The 25,454-nt window shown below is 42.4% G+C and overlaps 1 protein-coding gene across 4 annotated transcripts in view; it reads right to left on the bottom strand.

Annotated features, from left to right (window-relative positions):
* Positions 1-25,454, bottom strand: part of LOC123648507 (microtubule-associated serine/threonine-protein kinase 4-like) — a 152,025-nt gene that overhangs the window by 12,119 nt on the left and 114,452 nt on the right. For 3 of the 4 annotated variants that reach the window (XM_045566371.1, XM_045566373.1, XM_045566374.1), the window contains 10 exons: positions 25,001-25,133; positions 23,961-24,126; positions 21,642-21,743; positions 15,258-15,380; positions 14,945-15,057; positions 12,959-13,086; positions 12,368-12,603; positions 8,331-8,531; positions 5,498-5,727; positions 4,806-4,928 (listed from right to left, as the gene is read on the bottom strand). In XM_045566371.1, the coding sequence (XP_045422327.1) occupies positions 4,806-4,928; positions 5,498-5,727; positions 8,331-8,531; positions 12,368-12,603; positions 12,959-13,086; positions 14,945-15,057; positions 15,258-15,380; positions 21,642-21,743; positions 23,961-24,126; positions 25,001-25,133 (1,555 nt within the window). The remainder of the gene's footprint in view (positions 1-4,805; positions 4,929-5,497; positions 5,728-8,330; positions 8,532-12,367; positions 12,604-12,958; positions 13,087-14,944; positions 15,058-15,257; positions 15,381-21,641; positions 21,744-23,960; positions 24,127-25,000; positions 25,134-25,454) is intronic. The other variant, XM_045566372.1, reaches the window with a different exon arrangement.

Below are 25,454 nucleotides of genomic sequence, written 5' to 3'. Positions count from 1 at the left end.
CTGCTTTATCCAAAATTAACTTCTCTTGATTAATGAGTAACTTCCTATCAGAGAAATACCATGGCATTTGTTTAAAAAATAACCACCACCAAAATGCAGTCAGTAGACTGTTAAATGTTCAATTAGTTCACTTTTAATTTAAACTATTTCGTGATTAGCGCACAGCTGGAGGAAAATTCTTTTACACTGGCTGACTTGAATGCAATAGCAGAAGTCAGGTGGTCCGACTGCTTCTCGCAGTCTGGCTCTGTCTTAGCTATCAGTGGGTCTTGAGTAACCCACTCTTGACTGCTTTTACATTTCTTTCTCTGCAAACTGCTGATGGGCGGTGGGCTCTCCCTGCATCCCTGTGTCCTCACCCTCACTCACCCGTTCACTACCCAGCCCCAGCCACCTCGCACACTTTATCCTTACATTAACTGAGGCTCCAGCCCATGGGTTCACCTGTGTACCTCATATACCTTGAGATCCCCTGCCTTTGCATTTACACACCTCTTCGTTCTGCCTAGACTATCTTGCACCCCCTTTCCATATACTGAATCTCCAACCCTCTCTCAAAGCCCTGCACTGACAACTCTTGATTCTTTCACACCATTCCTGTCCACCCTGGAGAAAAGCCATCTCTCCTTCTCGGAACTTCTGGCATGTTTACAGTCTGTACTTTATATTTAACACTTTGATTATAGCCTGGCATTGCCACCGTTTCCCCCTGTGGACATGAGACTCTAAGTTATTGGCAATCAGAGACGTCATGCGCAGAGCAGCACCCTGTGGCAGGGGAAAGCACAGGCTCCAGAGCTGCACTGCCTGGGCACAAATCACCTTCTGCCCCTTCCTAGCAGACACGCTTGGGTTGCTTTAGCTTCTCTCCGCTTTGGATTTTTCCATCTGTGAAATGGAGCATTTGTATTTATAGTACCTTCCTCAGAGTGGTTACCTGAGTTTATTCCTTTCAAGCACTTATAACACTGCTTGGCAGGTACCAGGGGTTCTCTTCCCATTAGCTATTCATACATGTCATTTCTATGTCACCTTTGCAGTACTCCACACAAGGCTTGCACGTATCGGGGGCTCAGTAAATACATGGGAATGGTAATGATGCTATTTGACGGTCCCCATCTTAGCACCTAGAGGCTTCCAGAGTTCATGGAAAAGACTTTTCTGAAGCAGGGGCTGGGGAAGTTTTAGGGCTTCTCTTATGCTTTGGGGATTTAAAACAATGCTCTATTAAAACAGCAACTGGCTGAGTAGAAAGTTTCTTTCATCACAGAAGTTAAGCCTGACAAGTTATCATGGGAGCAGGGAATAGTGCTGGATCAGTATGGTCTCCTCTCATACCTGTGGTGGGTGAAGAACGATTGAAGTCTGTTGACGAAGTTCTGTTAGACAGATTATCAAATGGAAGTGCCCTCGTGGCAGGGCAGGAAAGGTGTGACGTGCAGCTGGGGGAGGACACTGTAAGGCACTCACATAGCCAGAGGGGCGCTGAGCTGGATAACCATGACATTCTATACTCCCAGGGATCCAGGACGCCAAGTGACTTTGGGCAAGTTTCCCCATGTGTGGAAGTTAGCGCTTCCCTAGTGGGTTCACTTTGAATTTGTGCAGGTAAATGAGTCCAAATGTGAAACATGAAAAATGCTTACTATGTCCATGATCCCAAAGATAAATATTGTGCATGTACTCATGTAGTTCTATTAAACACATACACACAACCCTCGGTCATAATCTCTCTCCACCTTTCTCTGATTTTACAGAATCATGAGATTTTGTAAAGTGCTTGGCAAGTCTAAAACACTGTGTAAAGAGTATCCAAGAATACTGGAGTGCAGCGACCACGCCGATGTTAAATGTGCGATGGCGCGCAGGGGCCTAGCATGGATACTAGTCGCTTGACACTCTTCGTTCAAGAATCACTGTTAAATTTGGAAGAAGCTGCATGATTGCACAGTTCACTGGGAAGATAATTAAATCCCCTGTATCCTCTTTGTTTCATTACACTCTGGTTACTCCTCTTGAGTGCTTCTTTTATGAAGCGCAGGCAGGATCCTCTGTCTGGATTTGTGACAGAGCACCCCACGGCTTCCAAGGGTGCCGGCGGCGCTCCACTCCCCTGTGTGCGGTGACACACGGGGGCTGGATCCAGGTTTTAGGCTGTGGAAGGGGCTCCGTAATCAGACGAGGGCACAGTGTTATAAATGGGATCATCTGAGTCTGCTAAGAGACCTTTGGGGGAAATACACATTCAAATTTCATAGAAGCAGGAAGAGAAGTTTTAAAATCCAGAATCATATTAAAATACTTCAAAGGATAAATCATGAAAGTGATCCATTATATCTCAGCAAAATAAATAGATGCATATTTCTCAATATCTGTATTTCAGTCTATTATTTCTTATTCTGATATTGTGGAGAGAGATATGTGACCTAGAGCTATGCCATGGCAGGAGGTATTCTGCATGTAACACAACATCATTACAAAGAATACAGAAGACAAAACGTACATCACCATTTGAAATCCCTCTAACCACTTTTAAGTCACAGATGGCAAGGTCTGGAAAAGCTCTAGCGGAATGAATGATCACTAGGAGAAGCATGCACACCTACAGAACACAGACTCTCCAACACAAAAGGTCAAGAAAAAGGCACCTAGAAAAGCTCAAGGAGCACTTTGGAGGCAGCAAGCACCTGCCTGCCCACCTCTGCAGGCCCTGCGAACTAGAAAGGCTTATTTTGGATATAGGAGACAAAGGGAAAAAGCGACTTCCCCGGGCCCTTCTACACAGGGGTGGCTTTGGCCCCATGATGGGGCACCACAGACCACAGGCTTCAGTGTAATGAGAGAAGCAGCTGTCACACTCATAGATCTTTGTGTCTCCCCCTGACTTTCGTCTCTGGGAATCTAGGGTCATTTCAGGTGACTTTCACAGCCCAGGGATCTCACAGTCAGCAATCCTGCTCTGCCTCCCATTTCTTGGGCATTTTCTCCGAGAGAGCTGTTCCATCTCAGTTGGACAACAGATATTCTCAGAGACAGATGCTGAATGGGATTAAAAACCTCAGATCTTAGGCACTGAGGGGCCAGAAGTGGCATTTGCTTCTACTCGGCAGCCATACAGCAAACATGTAGGCTAACCCCAGTCATCCTGAGGCTTTTGCTACCAAACTGAAGAGCACGTTCAGCAGACGTGAGTCAGGACACAACAAAGTATCCATGTGGTACCTGGCTCCTCTCATGCTAACTTCTGGACTGCAAAAGGAGGACCCTATGGTTCACCTTAATTCCACAAACTTATTGAGCCCCCAGTTCCCATGGGGCCTGAGCCCAAGACCAAAATCTTGTTGATGCCATGAATTAATCAACAGCAATAACTCTCCTATCTACTACTTCATATAGACTTTTGGATATACATGCTGTTTACTACTCCTGGAACCTTGGTCAGACCCCGAGTCTTTTGGAGAACATACTTGTGTGGGTTGGAGGAACAGCAGAGAAGTGAGGAGAAAAGTCATTTAATTGCACTTGCTTTTGAAAGATGTGCACACCCACTTCCTTATAGTCTCTTCCAAATTCCTCATTTTCTTTCAAGTTCCAGCTCCTTATCACTTCCCTGTGATGCCTCTCCCCACTCAAAGAATGTTCTCTCCGGAAGTACAACATTCCTCACTCTGCTACAGCCGAATAATTAAGCTGTGCTGTTTGCGCTACATACACGTCCAATACCTTGAGGGCAGAGACCATAGCTTAATTCCCATGTCACCGATGTCTACCTGCCTCAGAACGAGTGCTACAGAAACAATCTGAATGAACATTACATAAGTGATGTGTGGGTATTTATGCTTTTCTGTATTTACGCTTTGCCTTCCTAACTAGACCGTAGGCCCTCTGCAGCTCACCTCTCTCTGGCTGGTAGCCCCTTCCAGAGTCTGAAGGACTGTGCTCAAGAAGCAAAAGGTCATCCCTAAGTCTGTTGATTGTAAAATAATCCCACAAGTAGGAGCTATATTTCTCATCACAGATAACGTAACCACCTTTTTCTGAGAAAATTTTAAATCAAATACATAAATTTCTATTTGTTTTAACCAGATTCATATTTGGAGCTGTAACTTTATATTCTAGAGTCAGCAGGTGGCAAAGTAAATAACTCAACAGAACTGCTTGAGAGGGTTGCTGTATTTGCTCTCTCTCCGTTTATATTCGCGTGAGCTCCTTACTCCGTAGGTTCTATGGAGCTTACATTTTAAATAAAAATTGATCCTCATTTAAGTTAATTTGAGAAGGGGGAGGGAGGCCTAACAATTGCTAGAATCCCTCCTTCCACTATCACTTATTTTTACAATTTATAGTACACGTGTATATACTCACAATTCTGTCTTTCAAAGGAACTCCGATTCTCAGACTAAAGCTTCAGACCTAACCTTACAGTTTAATACTATTTTGTCTTCTGCTATACTAGAAAGTTCCTATTGAAAGTTCCTGAAGAGATTCCCCTTTAGGACAGGTGATTTCCATCAGATGTCACCATGTGAGGTATATAAACAAAGAGAATTCTTACTATTTACAACGTAGAATGAGAAGCAAAATTAAGTTAGGGAATGAGCATGCACATATAAGGATATTATTTCAGAATATAGAACCAGAGAATTCATAATATCTTTGTCTTCATGTTAAACCTCAGACTACTGAATACCTTCTCAGTAATGAGGCTGATGACATGGTGTGCCACAGCGCAGTCGACCTCTTGCTACTAGTTCCTTCGAGCTCCCTGCCTCATCTGCACGGCCCTGACATAAAAACGGCAATACCTTCAGCAGGAGCTCTATGACTTCCGTGTGGACAAGCCCGTGCACCGGTTCTCCGTTGATGTGCGTGATCAGATCCCCAGCCTTCAGTCCCGCCTGGCATGCTGGACTTCCTTCTTCTACATTCTACAGTCCAAGAGGAGAGAATGTATTTGTAAGCAAACAAATGACAACCCTAACACCTACTGTTTCTCTGGCAGAATATTCTGAGTTAATTAGCAAATGGTTCTAAGCTCCTAATAGAAAATCAAAAAGCCATGGTTACTATTCCTATTCTGTCACTGTTCCAAAATTGGATAATTCTTATGGTTCCTTGAAAATTTTCAAGTGAACTGAGAAGGTAATTTTTAAAAAGACCAGGAAAAAAAGAGAGAGAGAGAGAGAGAGAGAGAGAACGAAAGAAGGATGGGTATAGGACTGCCTTTGACTACATCTGTCAGCGTGGTACGTATCAATAACAGTGGACAATCAAATATGAAAACTGGACAGAATTATGAGAAACAATTAGTTTTGCTAGATTCAATTCCACCACATAGACAAAGGGAAAGAGCTCTAAACGGAAAATGAAACCGGTCCTAACACCCATCTTAAAAGAAAATACATTTGCTATTAACTATGCCTCAGCCAGCTTATCCAGTCTCCAGCTTGGCTGAAAATGAACACTAATAGCAAGCATGAGGGACTGTTGGTCTCACCCAAACGATATGGTGCACTGTGTAGATGTCACTGTCTCCCACGTATACCCGGATGGCTCTGATGGTGAAGCCATAGTTCTTCCCCGAACTGTGGATCACGACGGGCTGGTGTGGACTGGCAGAAGCTGCTGAAGAGTCTCGGCTGGGAGAGGAATCTCGCGAAGAAGAAGGGTCCGAGGACAGGGAATGGGGAGACATGGGACTTCCCAGTGGGGAGACGGCAAACATATCTGCAACAAAGAAGCCGGTCACCAAAGCTGGCCCTGGCCATGCACATCCGTGCAGCCAGCCCTCGCCACGTGGGCCCTGCCAGGACTGGGAGCACGGTCACAAAACACACCCATTCATGTCCAACAGCAAAATAAAGAGATAAGCATGGATTTTGAAACAGCAGCCTGTCAGGGAAACTTCAAAAGTATTTCTATTTCAATGAATTTTTCAGTTAATAATAATGTAGACAAATAAGAAAGTTCTAATTTCTTAATTGTCTACACTAATTAAAAGACACAGATTAGCAACTTTCTGGCTGGGATATTTTTACTTAATATATTTTAACTAAAGAAATAAATGGTAGTGGCATGTATTTCAAGTATGTCCTCATGCACAGAAGACTTTATGTACCACAGTAAGAGACACTGGGACTCCAAATCCTGCATTAGGCAACTTTAACATGGTTCTGTTCAACACACATGCCCAGGAAAGCAATTTAGCAATTTATTAATCTACAATGCTATTGAACTAGTAATGATTAAAGAATTTTAATCAATAAAACATGAAAATGGTGACTTCTCTATAAAAGAATAACTCATTAGTATGGTTACATCTGATTCTCTTCATATATTATCTGTAATTCTGATAAGGTTTCTAAGAGGATAATGTTGGTGAGAGAGAGAAACGTTAAGAGAAACTCAATTCACATCCCAAAATACCAATGCTACTCTGTTTTCCCTGTTTTATAAGCAAACTGCTGTGGTCCTATTGCTTGTGTTCCCCTCCGATTCATTTGTTGAAACCCGACCCCCAAGGCGATGATGTTAAGAGGTGGGGCCTTCGGGAGGTGATGAGGTCCTGAGGTTCTGCTCCCTCACGAATGGGATTAGTGCTCTCCTAAAAGAGGCCTGGCAAGGCTTGTTTGCCCCTTCTGCCACGTGAGGACACACGGAAGGTGCCATCTCTGAGGAACGCGCCCTCACCAGACGCTGAATCAGCTGGCACCTCGATCTTGCACCTCCCACCTCCAGAACTATCAACGATAAATTCTGTTGTCCACATATTACCCAGTCTAAGGTATTTTGTTATAGCAACAGAAATGAACTAAAACACAAATACACTTTTAATTTACTGTTCATAGCACTGTTCCATCTATGTCGATCTAAATAGGTGTTAAGTGGCGATGTGAAATTGTCTGCATGTGCACATATGTGTGTTTTTGAGAAAAGGCAGAAAAATCTATACCAGATGCTGAGGTTTAAATATTAGCCCAGGTGGGAGCCAGGCTACAAAGTGCCCGGTGCTACTGAGGCTCACCAGGTGTGGCACGTTCCACTGTGGTCCCAGTGAGCTGAACGTGCCCACACCATCCATCATTGCAATTCTTACACTTGTCCAAAGAAGAGCAAGGCAGAATGTGCACGCGCTATCCATGCTCCTTCACTCTCTGTCCTCACGTGGCACCATGGTTCTCTTTTGCTGGCTCCCTTCTGTTTAATCAAGGGCCAGGTGAAGAGATGCACACAGGTGGGCAGGGAACTTCAAAACATGCAGGTGGGAAGAGGACAGAGTGGACACATATCGGCCCCAAATGCTGAAAAGCCAAGCTCCTAATTTTTTGCCTCGTGGTGGTCTCCCTTACCTTCCCAAACTGAATAAGTTCCCTGTTTCACCAAAGTATGGGCATTCTCAAGTACACTGGACCACATCAAACTTACCTTCCCTATTGTGCAGCTGCACCGGGACCACTAATTCTGGGTTATGAAGAGTCACTCAGACTAGAGAGATAGGTGTTTGTTCTATGGTGCTAAGTGGGACATCTCCTGGAAACTGCATCTACTAGAGTGAGCACTACTCTCAAATGAGCATTTGTTTATGTCAAATTTCTTTCTGCACAAATATGAAATTTTAAAAATGTAAACAATCCCTTTTATACATGGTCTGTATGCTTCCAAATACAAGCCATATGCAATATAGTTCACGTCCCATTTCCACTCTCTTGCTGTCATTGGAAGTGATATCACAGCCATCGGGGTGTGTATTTTATCTCTGCCAGTGGAATTACTACAGACTTAGTAGTGATCAGTAGAGGCAAAACCAGGTTGTGGGAAAATATTGCAATTCAACACAACTGTAATTAAGTCCAGTTTACCAAAAAAGGACAGAAAATGATTTGACTACCAGTAGGAGGAAGCATAGCTCAACTGACAGGGTTCGGGAAACTTATAATTTCAATGCTGTGACTCTGCAGCTCCAGCAATGAAAAGCTTACGTTCTCTGTGTCTGTTTCCCCATTAATTAGATGAGGAAAACTATACTTAGCTTCCCAACACAGATGCTGTAAACAGCTCTGTAAAGTATATAAATAATACATAGTCTAGAGACGAAAAATTATTCAGGGGAGGGAAATGTATCATTTAACTTGGAAGGAGAAAAGAAAGGGAAAGAAAATGAAAGAAATCAGCCTTCATGGGCAGGAAGCCTCTCCCATCTCCTGACGCAGAAGGGGAGATGCAACAGGCTGCCCCGTCACTGCTGTGAGCGACCTTGCATCCCAACCAGCATTCCACACAGGGGCACATGCACAAATCACACGATTTCATGCGAGCAGGTATCTCTCTACCTCCTGGGATCACGAGGGACAGAGCACTGGCAGAGAGGGACTTTGTGACTTTCCCCGAGAGTTTCTTTTTTTCTGTGCTTTCTAATCGCTGCCGAGCCATGTGAGAGGCGGGGTCACTGGATGGCTTTGAGGAATTATCTGTACTGTCCACACACTCGCTCCGTCCATTTATCTGATCCAAGTGCTCTGAAAAACTGCCAACTGTACGGAGAAGAAGGGATAAACATGTTCAGGAAAATCTAGGATAGGAGAGGTGGGGAGGGGGGGAGAGAGGGAGAGGAGGAGGAACGAATGCTGGAAAACATACTTCCACGTGGCTAGCACGTCCATCGGCGTCAGGAGAACACTAAAAACACACGACTGGTTTGAGAAAGGTGATGTGGAGGAGGAAGAGACAGGAGAGGTGACCATTCAGGCTTCATTCTATTTGCACACAACTCTGCTAATTCTCAACCAATGGCTCGGTTTAACTGAAGGAATAAATTACTTTCTACAATCTATATTTTAGAACCCTTGTAGAGATAACTGTCCCTCAACCACCTCCCACCCTGAAAGGCCAGGCTGTGACCCAAACACTACCTACGGACACCATGACCACCCACTTCACACTGTGATTGTCCTATGATACTGTTGATCATCACTATCAATGATGTTAATAACAATTTTGTCACTGGGCAGCACTCGGTCACTCTATGTAGGCTTCATGCCTCCTTGGACTTCTCACGCCATGTGCCTCCTTCCACTCTAAGCTCCTTGTCAATGTCAACGGACAAGACAAAGACAAAGGATATTACTCACCACAGTACTCAACAGCCCACTTCATCTTCCTGGCTTTTAATCTAGACAGTATGTCATACATTGATCCTCCCTGAAGTTATTTCCCATCCCCTCTAAGTCACACCTTCTTTACTTTTAATTTTATTAATCTTTCATATCAACTGGAGTTATTTTTTTAAAGTTAAAAAGTTAGGACTCCCCTCAACAGTGGAGCGTAAGAGAGCATAAGCACGTAGGCGAACACAGAAACAGAAAACGACTGGTGTTGGTCTGGTGACTGCAGAGGCTGAGAGTAAAGAAAGTTCTCAAGCAGGAAGACACACCGAGTCCACCGGAGAAGAGCAGCTACCCACTGTGGTTTCTCCTACTCTTTCTTTCTCAAGTCAGTAGTTTTCTATTTTTTTCTTTTCCTCTTTTAAAAGAAAAGACAGTTTTGTCTATCCAGAAGAGGCAACGCTCATCTCCTTTATACTTCTAAATGCTATCTCATAAGCCCCCTGTGCTTTCCAATCAATTCCATCTTCACCTTAAGATATCTGTGCAGAATATTTAATACCATTATAAGCCATGCTTTGAAAGATCAGCCAGCACATTTTAAAGTGCTGACCCCACGATGTTCTTTGCCTACGAAAGAGTTAGGCTTAATTAGACTTAACTGACATTCCTGTTGCGCTGCTATACACACACCACTCAGCTGTACAGTTGTGGTTTGACCCTAGCTCATGGAGGTGGCACAGACCTTACAGCTGTGGTCTCAGCTGAGGCGGCCTGGGATTTGGGAGAGTGGGCTTGGGCACAGCACACCTCGTGGCCGTCTCTTGTGCTCTATATACAGGAACTTCCATGTAGCACCCAACTGACCAACACAGCAAGATACTTTCAAAGCAAACATCTACCAGCTTTTTGCTCCTCTGTGCTAAACCCATTCTCACTTAGCAGCATATTCCATTCCCTTAAAGAAATCAACTGCTGAAGAACTGGATAAAAACTGCTTCATAGTAAAAACCCTCATTCTCACAAAACTTAAGCTTAACTTTGCCTTATTTACACACTTCCTTCATCTTTCTAACTGGGTCTGGATGACAAGTATAAAATGAAAAGCCAAATCTCTTCATGATGAGTTACTGCTGGAAGCATTCGAGCAACACACCTAAGGCTCCAACACTTTTACTTTTCACGGATTCAAATACAATGTAGTCATGAAAAAAGGGAAACAGGTATAAAGTTGCACTTCCCTCAATGCCAGAGTGTGGATATACAGTCTCCTGCCGCCCTGCCTCCCGCCTCTGCCATCTCATTTCGCAGCAGTGCACGTGAGCATGTGCTTCTTTTCTGCCAATGGTGGATAATGTCACCTTAATGTTCTCTAAATGTCAAGGGTTCCTTCTTTTTGATGGTGGAGCAATATAAAAATCAACACATTTAATTTTACTGTAGTCACAGTTTTCAGATTCCCTAATTACCCTTGGCTATAAGCAAATCAGCTCGTCTCTCTATTCTGTACAGCCCCCGAGGTCTTTGATTATTTTTAGTATGTGCATGGGGGAGATGGGGAGAGCGAGAGAGAAAGGTGCTTTGAATCTATTAATCAAAATGCATGACAGGGCCCAGGCAGATTTTTTTTTAATTATGAAAGTAATCAATCAAATGCTTAGACACTCTTCCCCTCCCTTTACCTCCTACCTTTCTGATAGTAAGGAGGCTGAGGAAACTAAGAGATAGTAAACAATTCATCATCGTAAGAATAAATTTTAAATGGAGATGGATATACTCTATTCACAGTAAGATTACTAAGAACCAGACAGACACCTTTGTAACCAGTAATATTTACCTTTGAGAATCAAAATGAGTTAAAAATGGTCAGAGGTTACCTTTCTACTACTCCTGTATTGCTCTTCTCCTTGGCTTTGTAGTTAGGAAAGGCGGGATTATCCCACAAGGAACCCAGAGCTGAGGTGGAGAGAGAGAAGAAAACCCAGAACTATTTTTCCCCACAGTAAACTGTAAGCACGTGTGAAGTTCCACAGAGCCAAACCCTTTAGTGAGGCTGAAATAAATCCAGCCTGTGAGATTTTTTTTCTTGAAATGGTTTTTTTTTTTTAAACTTACACTATAAATATTCAGTGAGTTAAAAAAATTGATGAAAAGTCTTGGAATCATTCATGGTTATCAATATAGCATGTTGAATATGGCCTAATGAAAACATTTACTATAGCAACCCTAAGCCAAATCTATGATTTTTTTGAAATAAATGGCTCCATAGAAGGATATGCTATGCCTAAAATTTTTATAAACCAAATGATATTTTAAAAGTACTTAGAGGTTTGTTCTGAGGGAAGTGCAAGTTTGATTACCTAATGAGGATGCCTCCACTATTAAGAGCCAACAAATATCCATGATACATTAAGCACTTTAAAAACCTGTGAAGATGCTCTTGTTAGGGAGGTCACTTCGCACAAAGGTAATGTTACAAAAGCACTTTCAAAGAAAAGGCTCAAACCCTCTGACTGCCTCCTAAACAGGCAAAGATGTCTCACGAGTTTCTTACTCTGTTACCCGGAGACTGGGAAGGGAACTTTTGTCTGTAGTGGAATTATTTCATATGCACAAAAAATACCGATTTAAATTGTGTTGGTATTTCTGACTCTCCTCTTCCCCCTCTGTTCTAGATGCACCAAAAGGCTTCCATGAACCTCACGGTATAAGCATCTCACTGTACTCAGCATGAGTCTAACTGTGGAGAGATACAGCATGACCCCTTAGCAAAAGCCAACTCCTTCAAAGAAGTAACTGTCCATTTCAACGGTCGAGGGAAATGTGGCTTTATCCTGTACCTTATGAGTGATTGAAACTGTCTTTCAAAGGTAATTTTGATAGTTTGACTATTTAATTATTGCCCCTTACTCTGAACTCTGAGTTAGATGCAACTTCAAAAGGCATGTCATTGCATCAACAACCGAGAACATGCTCCCTTAGCCTGTCTGACCGTCATCAACGGACCCCACTGAAACCCGGCTGTGAAAGCGAAGTCTGGCTCCAAGGTTGAACCTCGGTGCCCTATGGCCAAGCACTAAGGAGCGGTCTGGGACCTCTGATCTTAGCTCTCAGGACATCGTTCCCCTCACCCAACACGTAGGGCCACGGAGGGAGTCTAGTAGCATAAAACACCCCTCACTACCGCCTGGCTGGGACTGCAAGCACTCAGAGTCACTTCTCCAAGTGGTGGACGCGGACAGCAGGCACTGTGCCCAGGGGCTTACCTGACAGGGTGGAGCTGCTGATGGTGCTGGCGGGGGTGGTGACCTCGGGCTCCTCCTGCCCACACTCTTCAGGAGGAAGGGCTGGCTTTTCCGGCTCCTCACGGGGGTCTCCAGGGCAGGGGGCAGCTTCCTCTTGTTCTCCCTCTGTTGAAATAGCCAGTTTGGGAAGCAGGCCAGAGCTGAGTTTACGTCTGTTGCTTTCAGTGTCTGAAGAGTTGGATGTTGACAACTGTTGCCTTCATTAAAAACAAAAACACAGTCACACATACATACTAGGAAACTGATAAAGGTGCATTTTTGGAAGCAGCCAGGTATAAATGGGACTTGGATAAGCCTCTAACCAAGACACGTCTAGTGCAATGGTTCTTAGAATGTGGTACCTAGACCAGCAGCACCAGCACCGACCTGGAATTTGTTAAAAATGAACATTCTTGGGCCCCACCCCAGATCTACTGCATCAGAAACTCTGGGAGGGGGCCCAGCACTCTGTGTTTTCACAAGCCCCCAGGGACTCTGGTGCTCACTAAAGTTTAAGAGACACTGTTCTAATAGCTACTGCTCATGATGTTACTGAAGAGGCATTTCACGTACATTTCAGAATATTCCGAACTCCAGCTTAACGTTTCCGCGGATGGCAAGGTTGTGCTTTTGGTTTTGTCTCCTGAGTCTTCCTTTTCTTCTCCTGAATTCTGAGTTATTCGATCTATACTGCTGAAAACCTGGAAGGCAAATAATCGGTGCTTATTAATATCATCTAGAAAGAGTTTGTCAGAAAAAAAAAAGTCTTGAGAGAAAAACCTGAGAGGATAACTAAATTTTGAACTGAAACTATGTATTCAGAAAGTACTTTCCAATGCTGTTTACTTGAATCCTGAGATGAAGGGTCATGGAGTGTATTTTTTTTTTTTTTTGAGTAGAGGACTATGAATTCATCATCCTCTTTCACCATGCCTCCTTGTGGACTTTGCATCTGCAAACTAAATCCATAGATGCACTGGGGTTTCTAGGCCTGGGAATCAATACACATCTTAGATTACTTTTTAACCATGAAGTCAGTCGGAAAAAGAAAATAACAGAGAAAAAGATTTAATGGCCACCAGTCAGGGGTAGGAAGAAGAAAAATGAATTGGAATTGAGTGCAAAGTAAAGAATAAATTATCTCTTTCAAGACTTGGGCAGGGGAGGGGAAGGGCGGGGATGCAAGTACATATTTGGTTATAAGAACCAGAGTTATTTTTTGGCTTACAAATCACCTATACAGACAGGCAGCCTCATGTGACGGTGCTAGTATTCCTGAAGGGGCTCAGAGCTCAGGCAAGCCCAAGGTCTCTGCCCGCCTCTGAATCTCTGCTGGCCTGTAGGGAAGATGGAAGTAAAACAGGGAGGCTGAGAGCCCCATGCAGGAAGCCCTACCACCTCACTCAGCCAAGCGCTGCTCTCGGGGCAATGGCCCTCAGCCCTCCTACAAACTAGTTGGATTAAAAGGACGGTGGCTAAAGAACAGGAGACAGCAGAAAATGCAATACCAGCCAAGGCAAAGAGGGAAAGAGTTTAGGCTTGGCTTTGATAAGCCAGAGAACAGGTCCTGGTCTGAGCCCACACTCACTGTCAGCAAAGCTTTTTTCCGGGCTCTGGGATGGACTTGCCACCATCCTCTCCAGGGAAATCCACTCTATGTCATTCCTACAAACAGGGTGGGTAGTGCTGGCCAGTCTGCCGGTGCACTCTATGTAATCACTTGGAAAAAGCTACAGAACACTTTAAAAATCACTAAATGTTACAGAAAAACTAAACAATCATCATGCAAAATGCCATGGCAACAGAAAATATGTTGCTTCTGAAAATAGCAAAAGGGAGGTGGGGTGCCCTCAGGTTGATTTCCATGTTTCCTACGGCCCCGCCCTGTCTCAGAATATCACATTTGTTTGTTTTGATTGTTTTCTAATCTCACCGATATCCATAAAAAGGAATTTCTCACGCATCCATTTTATTATCTTCTACCATTTCCAAAATTCTGGCTTGGCTTCCTACTGCCTTTTCAATATGACTTAGAATTTCTATTACTGATTACAACAGATTCTGATTCCAAAGTCAACTGTCCCCAAGTATCTTTGCTTATGTCACGGACTGACATAAGTTCTCCTTGTGTCGAACGCCGTGTAATACCTAGGAGAGGGCTCTGTGCACAGAGATGCTCACGTTCTTCATCACAGGATGAAAGAAATGGATGATGCCTGCATAGCCTGGCCCTGAGACAGGTCGAGGGACATGCAAGGCAAAGTCACCACATAAGCAGCTATCACGTTCCAAAAAGAGGACTATGCGTGCAAGGTTATGCCTCCAAGAAAAATTTGTGGAATCACAATTTGTGGAAAGAGCAGGGTAGGGACTCTGGACCATCAAGCTGATAAGGTCACTTCTCTTAAACAAAAAGTAATTTTAAGCACAGGAGACCTGAAACCCCCCAGAGGGTAGGCAGTGTTACAATCCTACCCAGCTGTTTAGGGGTGCCAAATATCCGGCCAGTGGGAGATCCTCCCAGGGAGACTCTGCAGGTTTATGCCACATTTCACTTACTTTTGAAAATCTATGTGAACAAGACGAAAACTGCCTTATTTCCACATTGAAGTCTTCATCATTTGTGTCATCTTCTTCCTCCGTTTCCATATGATGATACTTCTCTGACCTTGCTGCAGAGAAATGTTTGAGAATAGTTCCAATTACTCAGAATTGCAGTTTCAAATTTACATATTTTAAATACGAGTGTCTGTATCAAATCAACATTATATGTTTAGGAACTCATAGGTATGAGATTGGAAGGTTCAAAAGTGAAGCTGATTTTTCACGAAGTAAAGGCCAAACAATGTTTTACGTCAGATGATGCACATACTATCAAAATAACTGGTGTCATCCTCAGATTCCAGTTGGGGAATGAATTCTGCCTTCTGTCTCAGCAAACTGTTCCAGTCTAACGAACGGAAGAAGCGATGCTGTTTGACTTCATACGCACCACCTGGAAGGGGGGCGGGTAGAGACAGAGAAGAAAGTGTTAACTGTCTCGCGAGCAAAGGTAAAGATCAGTTTCTAAAAACAATTTTAAAAATTCATCAGAGAAATAAAGAACACATGGAAATCATACTTTTTGACTTTGCAACCAAAACCCAAAAAAAGTTTCTGGTAATTTATCAGTAGGAGATTTGATGTTGCTAAACAGCAGTTGCTATGGCACAGTTTTTCTTCGTTAATTTTTCCATGACTTCCTCCATTTCTCAAAGGTTAATGATGCGGCCACTTAAAATCGTATTATGCCAAACCTGGGGATGTGGATGCATGTTGGCCCAAAGCAGACCCACTCATTAAAAATGCAAAGAAATTCCAACAAGGTGCAGAATGTGTTCACAGCAATATTTCCCCTCTGGAGGTAAGGTTAAAAATAATGACATTTTCCTAAATACTATATGTAGTGGTTACCATTCAATTTTATTGGATTGCTCATTAACATAGGCAGGAAACAGATTCTGTGGATTACAGATTCTTAAGTAACAAACTGACAAACCTGTTTTATGGATTTATAATGCCTCCAATAAAAATCAATGACAATCCTAAGTTTTAGGCTTCTTTTTGCCAAGTCTGCATGGTAGCACAAGTCAGTGAACATTTTTTAATTCAGTTCATGATTTTCAAGAGGGATTTTAAAGGACAGGCCCCATCAAAACAGGTAAAGAGAAGAAGGTACAGGCTACAAAATCACAGCAGGAGGGCAGACCCCCGCCCTGCCACCAGCACACACACTGTTGAGGGGGAGATAACAAAGAATCAATCCTAAAAACCACTAGGAAGAGAGATTGCTCAGGAGACAAATGCTAGGGTCTAATCATCCTCCCTGCCAGGAGATCTCCTCTAGGTGCAATGTAAATGCCTCTTTCTTGCAGTTGTCACCCATGCCTCTCATCCTGTCCTCTGTGGGGTACAAACGGAATAGGATAAGAAATGCAAGCTGAATGGAAAACGTGCTGCAGATCTTGGTTGGGCGGTGGGGGTGCCATCTGTGTGGTTCAGGGATGCAACTTTGTCCCCATGTCCCTCTAGCACAAGGCATAGTGTGGGCTCTCGCTCCAAACCCAGCCAAGGCAAGCTGGTGCTCTGAAAACAACAGAATGGAGAGAAAAGGGAAAAATGGGGAAATCACCCAAAAAAAGGGAGAATGGATTCTTCTCTACAAAGCATTTGATCAGATTCTTTATCCAAGATTCTATCCAGGTGTTTTGCATGTTTCTAGCAAAATACTGAAGTCTGATATTAAGCATTAGCAACTATGATTTGAAGGCCAGCTTTTAGACAAGTATCGCACCAGATGCTACAGTTACCTTGTTTCCTTTAACACACTGAAAATACCCCCAGGAAGTAGGCATTATCAACTCCATTTGTAGATGTGGAAACAAAGGATAAGCAATAAAGCTCACTGGACCAAGATCCCCTTGAAGGTAAGGATCAGAGGGGTGAATCCAGGCCTGCAAACACCTGCCCAGCCTAAGTGCCCCAGTACCTACTGCCCACCACAGCAGGAGGCGGCAGGCCCTAGTTTGCTCCTGCTCCATCTCTTGCATCAATTTGTAAATGGACTCACAGCTGCCAATACTGAGGAACTGAGCCTGACAGCAGATTCATGTGGCTGCTCTACAGCAGCTCTGCAGTCCCCTTCCAGCCCACCATGCATCCTGGCTTTCATCTAGCCCCAATCAATGTCCCCAGACACAGCTGCCAGTGTCATTCTCTTCCATGCTCTTTTATTTGGAAAAGCAGAACACCAAAGCCAAGAAGGCTTATATGTTTCCCTAGCCAGCTCCCTCACTGTGCTGACAACACTGAGGTCCAGAGGATGAGGCCCTATTTAGTGGCCCAAGACACACTTCTCTGGACTCCTAGTCTAGCCATGGTTGCTCTAGACCAAGATGACCACGACTTCAGCTTATACTCGTGGGGCTGAATCAATGACCCAGCCCTGACATTTTCAGTTGCTCAACTTTACCCAGGAGAGCAATTTCTTTAGGGCCAAGGGCTTAAATAGCACTTCTAGACCACATCTAGAGAGTTAGGGCCATACTCCCCTGCCTGCCACCCTCTGGGACCCAAGCTGGTGAGCGCCTCTGCTTCATCTCTGTGGACCATGACAAACGGGTCCCTCCCCAAGGCCCCAAGGCCCCCTGCTCTTCTAGCTCACATTTCTCACCCTTTGCCTCTGAGCCTCACTGAAGAAGCTGGTTATCAAGCATCCACTTACAGAGAGAGAAGGATTTAAAGGGACAAACTGAGGGGAAATAAGCTCAGGGCTAAATTGTTGGCAAAATATGCGTGATGGCATTATCAGCTAAATACAAATCACTCATGCCAATGACAGCTCTCCTTGCAAGAATTCACCATGAAGGGAAGGGAAACTGGTTATTTCTTTTGCTCCTATCATGCACTACTAGGCCAATGTACTAGACACCTTTAAGAACATTTTTGCATTTACTCCTGACAACGATCCTGTGAGGTCTATAACATGCCCATCTTCACAGACTAGGAAACTGAGCCTCAGCAATGAAGAAACTACTCAAGTCCTCACGGCTGGTATGTGGGTAGGAGTCACATCCGAGAAGCTCTGAAGTCCAATGAGCCAGACTGTCACTCAATACTCTACAAGTTCAAAAGTAGAGTTTAAGAAGGACAAGTTCCCAAATTGCAAGTTACACTTTGGCACTAACACTCTCCCTTTTCTCTCCTTTCATGGAAGTTTCTTAAATATCCATTATGTTCTTCACACCCTTTTTCTCAGCCTCTCTAGTCTCTTGGGCAAATGTGCACTCGCACATTTTCACGGTGCATTATTTTGCCCGCTAAATATGCATTAAATACAAAATGCTGTCATTGGAAGCAGCATGGCAGGCCTGCGGGATTCTCAGCCTCATTCTCTGGGCCCTACTGGGACCTGTCACGTTGGGCCTGCCTGTTTGGCAAGCACTTCCTAACAATGCTCAGAGCTCAGGCAGGGTCTTTTAAATGTCTCTTTTGGGCTTCTCCTAGGGGATTTGTTCCTCAAACTGTCAAACCCTGAAAAGACTGAATGTAGCAGTCAAAGAGGAAGCATGCAGAGAAGAAACCTGCAGCACGTGACACATAAACACGGACGTGCTGACCATCATTACAGCCCTGCCTAATTACATCAAGCCCAATCAAGAATCTCAGTATTCTTGGAGGAGTGAAACTGGCAGAATACAGGTTGAGCATCCCCAATCCGAACATCTAAAATCTGAAATGCTCCAAAATTGGAAACTTTCTGAGCACTGACATGATGCCACAAGTGGAAAATTCCACACTTGATCTCACGTGATGGGTTAAAGTCAAAACGTGTGATGGGCTTATCGAAGGATGAGAGCGGTGTGCATTCCTAACAGAACATGAAATGGTGTCAGTTTATAAAATCAAAGAGAGACTTCTAAGACAAAAACTGTTGTTAGGGAAGCAGATGACTCTGGCAGAAATGTATAAAAAACATCCTGCAGGAGGGCTCCTCATCCCCAGAGGACCCACGTCCTGGCCCCTCAACTGCCTCTGATGTTTCTTCTCACCTAAAAAAATAAAATATAGTGTACAGTAACCTTTTCATCCAAACACAACATCACAGGTAGACACTAAAAGCCTGCCACTGTTTGCGCTGCTCTTGTTTAAGAGCTGATACAGGCATCCTGGTGATGCTACCGTGCTGCTCAGTTACCCTGCACTCATTCTTTTTTCACTGTATTAATGGTATGTCTTTTTTTATTGTTAAGTACCCATGTGTGAATACATGTAAGAAAGTGCTCGTTGGTGGCATATAAATTCAGAGCCAGGAATGGTGGTGACACCAAACAACCACAGAAGGCCCACTTGGATGGCTGAGATAGAGATGCCTTTGCTTTCTGATGGCTCAGTGTACACAGACTTTGTTTTATGCAGAAAATTACTTATAATATTTTATAGAATTAGCTTCAGGCTATGTGTATAAGGTGCACATGAAACATAAATAAATTTTGTGTTAAACTTGGGTCCCACCGTCAAGATCTCTCATTACGTATATGCAAATATTTCAAAATCCAAAATCCAAAACACTTCTGTTCCCAAGCATTTCAGATAAGGGATACTCGAATTGAGCAGAAAAATTCTCCAAACTGATACTTGAACACCGAAAAGAAAGGGACCTTTGAGTTTCCTTTAGAAGGGGTGTGCCTATTCTAATATATTTTTAGTCAGATGTTAGGATGACATTTCTCTGCGTAAATTGAATTGAGACGTGTAAATAAATACTTGTATTACTGCAGGACAGTCTTAAAATGCCGCTGCTTCTCATATTTGGCTCAAGTGAGTAAAAATCAGTCATTAAAATGTTGCCCCATATATACTCCTGACACTAAATCTTTGATAGCTACTCATATCTCTTAAACCATAAAGCAAATCTAACTGTCCCACAGAGGGTGTGACATAACAAGTTTGCTAGTCACTTCGGACAACTAGAAAAGCAGTAAGTGGGAAGAAATATAAAGTCCTCTGTCCAAAGAGTTCAAAGGCAGGGGTACCATCACCATCACTATACCTTGTATGTCCAAAATGGAAAGCATGAGATTATATATGCATAAAATTAAAAACAACAGTGCTGGCAGCATTGCATCTGATTGTAAGAGTCCTATGTGGAGGACCGCTTTTTATCCTCACAATAACCCTATGAGGTAGCACTTCTAAAAGCTCCTTTTCACAGATGAGGAAATGACAAGAAGTAACCTGCCTGTGATCACACAGCTGAGATTTCAACTCAGGCTCTCTGACTCTGGCGATTGTGCCCTTACCCTCAATTTATATTGGCTTTCTAATTTAAAAGTCCACTCACCCACTAAAAAGGCAAAAAGTCACAGGTACTACTTTAGTAAGAGGTTCAACTCAAAAAATTTTCCAGTTAAGCCTCGATCTTAAGCCTTCTTGGATTCTCTAATGCACGTCTGCAAATCTTTTGTGTAAAGGGCCAAACAGCTAATATTTTCTTTGGGGGCCATACATTCTACCATGACTGCCTAACTCTGCCCTTATAGCATGAAAGCAGCCATAGATAATATGTAAATGAATTGGCATTGTTGTGTTTCAATAAAACTTTATTTACAAAACAGGCAGTGGGCCATATTTGGCCCATAAGCCATAGTTTGCTGACCCTTGCTCTAATACGTTATCATAAACTCCAGTAGCACAGCATTTCATACTCAAGCAAGAACAACGCCCTCTAACAGGGCAATCTGTGGGTAAATGTGGAGAATAATACAAGATAAATATTTGGAGCTGTTGCAAATGATTTTTGTCTCAGGAAAAAATGGGGAAGAGAATTATTTCCTCACTATTTTCTGCTATTTCTATTAAAATAAAACAGAACGAAACGGCCCAGAGTAAACAACCTATCAAGGCAACAATTTTCACTGATGAAAATCATGGATGCTGGCTAAAGTATGTACATTTATATTTACTATTTTAGTTTTACCTAAAATTCACATACTCGGCTAAATATGTGATAGTATGATAAATTCACATACTTGGGCAGGCAGGGACTCTATACTGGGACCCCTAGGTCTGTATATTCAGAATACAGGTAAGAAAAGAAAATAAAAAACTGCGACCAAAAGAGTCAGGAAAAATAATCAGCAAGAAACAAATCTACTATCTCCTTAATCTTGAAAGGCAGTGGTTTTTAATTCTCTTTCTTGGATCACGGTACTAATCATGCTGATGGGACAGCATGGTTTAACCCCAGGCACTCATTTCTAGTAATTAGTTCAAGTACTGATAACCCATTTCAAAGCCTGTGGATAGTAACATGCTGGGTCAAATCCTTATGGGAACATCTATTAAAAAACAAAAAGAGCTCCACAAATCTAATCTCCTGGTTTAAGTCACTTAAGATGCATGCTTTTCAGGACAGAAGAGTTACATGTACCCTGGAAGTTTTCTTCCAGAGAAGTTTTATTTATTAAAATAAATGAAGAATAATCCCTGCTTTGTAACACACAAAAGCAATGAAAAATAATCAACTCTTCTAGCATACATACTCTGAACCAGAAAACGAAATCCAAAATATTACCGCTATGATGTGTTGTAGTCATGTTCTACATCAACTAACAGATGTTGCCTATGCAAAAGCAAAACACAAACAAAAGCCTCAGCGCTCCACATAGATGTTATTTCTTGCATATTAGCAAACTTAAAACACATGTGCTCTAACCTGTTCCCAGTCTCTCCAGGGGATTCTGCCTGAGAAGCAAGGTAATCAGATCCTGGGCGTCAGGTGGGGGGGCCTCATCCTTTTCAGGCCAGTTGATCTCATCTAGAAGGAAGAAAAGTAGCTTATAATTTCATTGTTCAAAGGGTGGTCCAGGTCCTAACAGCATGGACATCACCTGGCAGTTTGTTACAAATGCAGAATTTCAGGCCCTACCCCAGACCTACTGAATTTTAATAAGGTCTTCAGTTAATTTCTATGCATAGCCAAGTTTGAGAAACACTGTTTTACAAGACATGAATAGCTGTCTTTCAGGCAGGGAGAGAATTATTTCAATAACCAGTATCTTTCATTCGTTTTGATTCATTTTTCTTTCACAGAATTGGCTCCCAACAAGTTGCCCCTTACAGATGTTAAGAAGACTGGCTGGGTGCGGTGGCTCACACCTGTAATCCTAGCACTCTGGCAGGCTGGGTCAGGCAGATCGTTTGAGCTCAGGAGTTCAAGACCACCCTGAGCAAGAGCGAGACCTTGTCTCTATCAAAAAAATAGAAAGAAATTAGCTGGACAACTAAAAATATATATAGAAAGAATTAGCTGGCCATGGTGGCACATGCCTGTAGTCCCAGCTACCAGGGAGGCTGAGGCAGAAGGATTGCTTGAGCCCCAGAGTTTGAGGTTGCTGTGAGCTAGGCTGATGCCAAGGCACTCTAGCCAGGGTGACAGAGTGAGACTCTGTCTCACAAAAAAAAAAAAAAAAATAGATGTTAAGAAGACTTAATATAACAGAAACTCAAAAACACCTGCATTTCAGGTGGCCACCCATCTCAGGATCATCTAAGGGTAAGATTTTCTCTCAATTTCCTCAACTGAGAATTTGGCCACAGCCATAGAGTTCTTCAGTTCTAAGAAGCAAAAAGTAATTTTGTAAAACTAACTATTTCCAAAGACAAAGGAAAGGTCAAAATGCTAGGACTGAAAAAGAAGAAGACGGAAAAGGAAAAAAAAAAAAAAAACCCTCAAAGTAATCATAGTAATGGAAGTATTTAAAATCTGCCATAAATATTAGAATATGTTCTCATTCTAAAGGAGTTTGCCCGAAGATAGGTATGCGTGCTTGTGTGTACGGAAATGCAATAAAAACATGAGTTATTTCTGTGTGTGCCTGCCTCTAGCTTCCTCTGCTGCACTTTAAATCTGATTTGGAAAATAAAACATGAATATGCATCTGAGCCGTAAGGCATCAAGAACAAAGCCAGCATTTGCTGCTTGTGTTAATTAAACAATTGATTCCCCTTGCTATTCAGGTCTTGGTATCAGAAAACAGCCTAGTTATAAATCCATAAACAGCTCAGATATTGTATAAAGGGCTTACACACTGCAGGCAACCCACAAATCTGCTTTGTTAAAGTTTACAAATATTCCTGGCTTGCAAAGTCAATGACAGAAAACAATGTTGTGAGAAAGGGGCTCCTAGTACATAAAATGAATTTTTCCCCTAGTTCTGCTGCTAGACCTTGTAAACACAGTCCAGAACAGACTGGGGGTGGTTAATAGAGATGTCAGGGATGCCTGACAAACTTTTAGGAAGAGAGAGGCCTTTTTGATCCATGCTTCAGGGAAATTTCTAAAAAGCAGCAGGATAGTGATAGATCCTATTTAATTATCATTTCATTTTGCCACAAGCCACACAACAATAGTTAGGGTCAACTTGCAGGTTAAGATCTCAAAGTTATTGAATTTTAAATGAAAGATGAACAGCTGTTACAGAAATAACATTACACCATAACAACTACCAATGAAATCATTAACAATCTGTGGATTCAATTTGCTTCCTTCCCATTCTCATTATTTATTATTTGGTAGACATTTGCTTTATGGTTTATTATATTTTTGTTAATTTCTTCATTGTGCCATTAGCCATTTTTCCCATTTATGTAAATGTTACCCACATAACCTTTTCTTCCCTGGTGCAACTTTCCTGTTATGGAAAGGAAGACTGGACGGCAGCTAAATCATTTGCAAATCCCACACCAATTTCTTTTGCAGAAAAAAACAAATGATGAAAGTTGGTTCCACGGCTAGTACATTTCCAAATTCCACATTAATAAAACTTCCTTGGGTCAGTTTTCAACCAAAAATTGCTCTTTTGATACTGTGAATGTCAATTATATGCTATGATGAGTGAGTTCTTTTAATTTGTTGGCTCAACTGTTTGATAAAGGTTAACATTTTAGTAGCAAAAACTGCGACACTCAACAGATTTGCGTTAAATAGCTGCTTCCCAACAGTGGCTTAAAGATAACTCCTGATGATATTTACCACTGATGACTTGTCCAAATAGCTCTTCTGGAGTATCCCCAAAGAATGGCACACATCCAACCAGAAATTCATAGAGGATAATCCCCATGGCCCACCAGTCCACTGGCTTCCCGTAGCCTTGCCTCAGAATCACTTCTGGTGCAATGTATTCAGGTGTGCCACAGACCTAAAAGATGATTGCAGTATTAGGATAATTGGAATATTAGACATGAATTAAAATGAGCGAGAGGGCTAATCACCAATTATTTTGCCCAGAGTACACCTGCTCAACCACATGGAACCACATGGACAAAGAACTGAAGAACAAGAATTATAACTGGGTATCTGCAATACCAAGTCAAAAAAAATTATTTTAATACCAAAGAAGGAAAGCTTAAAATTCTGCTCTCATGTTAAATTATGTACGATGTTTAATTTCACATTGAGAATCTGACCCTATTTGGTAGTTTTACCTATTTTACAATATTAAAAACATTTGTAATCTTTAAACTTAAAATAATAGTGCATTTTAAAATCTGTCACTATCAGAGATAATATTTATATGACTAAAATATAGTCACACTGGTTATTTCACAAAAGCAATGACAGTTGAGATGTGTTTACCTTAAGTAACTTTACAATGAACAGATTGTGGGCACATGGTAATGAGGCATGCTTAAAGGCAAATGGGCCGTGGCTTGGATTTAGCACCCGTGATTGTACGATGCATCATGAGTTTTACGAGTGGTCTACTGAGACTCCTGAATTCCTTACAAAAACAGTTTTCCATTTGTCTCTCTCACACTCACTTGTGTGCAATTATATCATTCGTCTTGCTAACAGACCATAATGTTGGGGGAGGAATGGAGAGGGAGCGGACAGTTCAAAGAGGCCCAGGGAGAAAAATGGAAGCAATTTGCACTTTATTAAACGTAAGGCTTATACAGACATCTAAACCACCAGTACTAACGTGGAGATGGTCCACACAAGTTCATTCTGAATTTCAATGGCAATACCGTACTTTGTATTTCTCCACAGAACTGAACAGCCCCCAAACTTACCTGTTTATCCAGGAACTCACGAGCATCCTTCTCAATATGACCCTCATAAAGATTAGTAGTCATGCTCATTAGTCCCACTTTAGATAGTCCAAAATCTGTCAGCTTTATGTGCCCCATGGAGGTGACCAACAAGCTATGAAGCAGAAGGACACATAGTGCAACAATCACTTTGAAGCTGGTTCTTTATTTCAGGTTTCCCTCCCCTCGCCCAAAAATTTGTAACACGATTTAATATATTGGTGTCAAGCTTATTACAAAACTCAGCCTGGAAAGAGATGAAGTCACACAAAGATGTCAAATACTTGCATCTAGCAGCTGAGTGTAATTTACAAGGGAGGGCCAGAGACAAGGCATAGCTGACCTTTGTCAGAGCAGTCACATACAGTGTCACTTACAACACCCTCAAACTCTTAGAAAAATGCAAGTATGTAACTCTGACTCCTTTCCATTTTCA

The sequence above is a fragment of the Lemur catta genome, chromosome 12 (assembly GCF_020740605.2).
Source record: "Lemur catta isolate mLemCat1 chromosome 12, mLemCat1.pri, whole genome shotgun sequence".
Classification (NCBI taxonomy): Eukaryota; Metazoa; Chordata; class Mammalia; order Primates; family Lemuridae; genus Lemur; species Lemur catta.
This window is presented reverse-complemented; position numbering and strand designations above follow the sequence as displayed.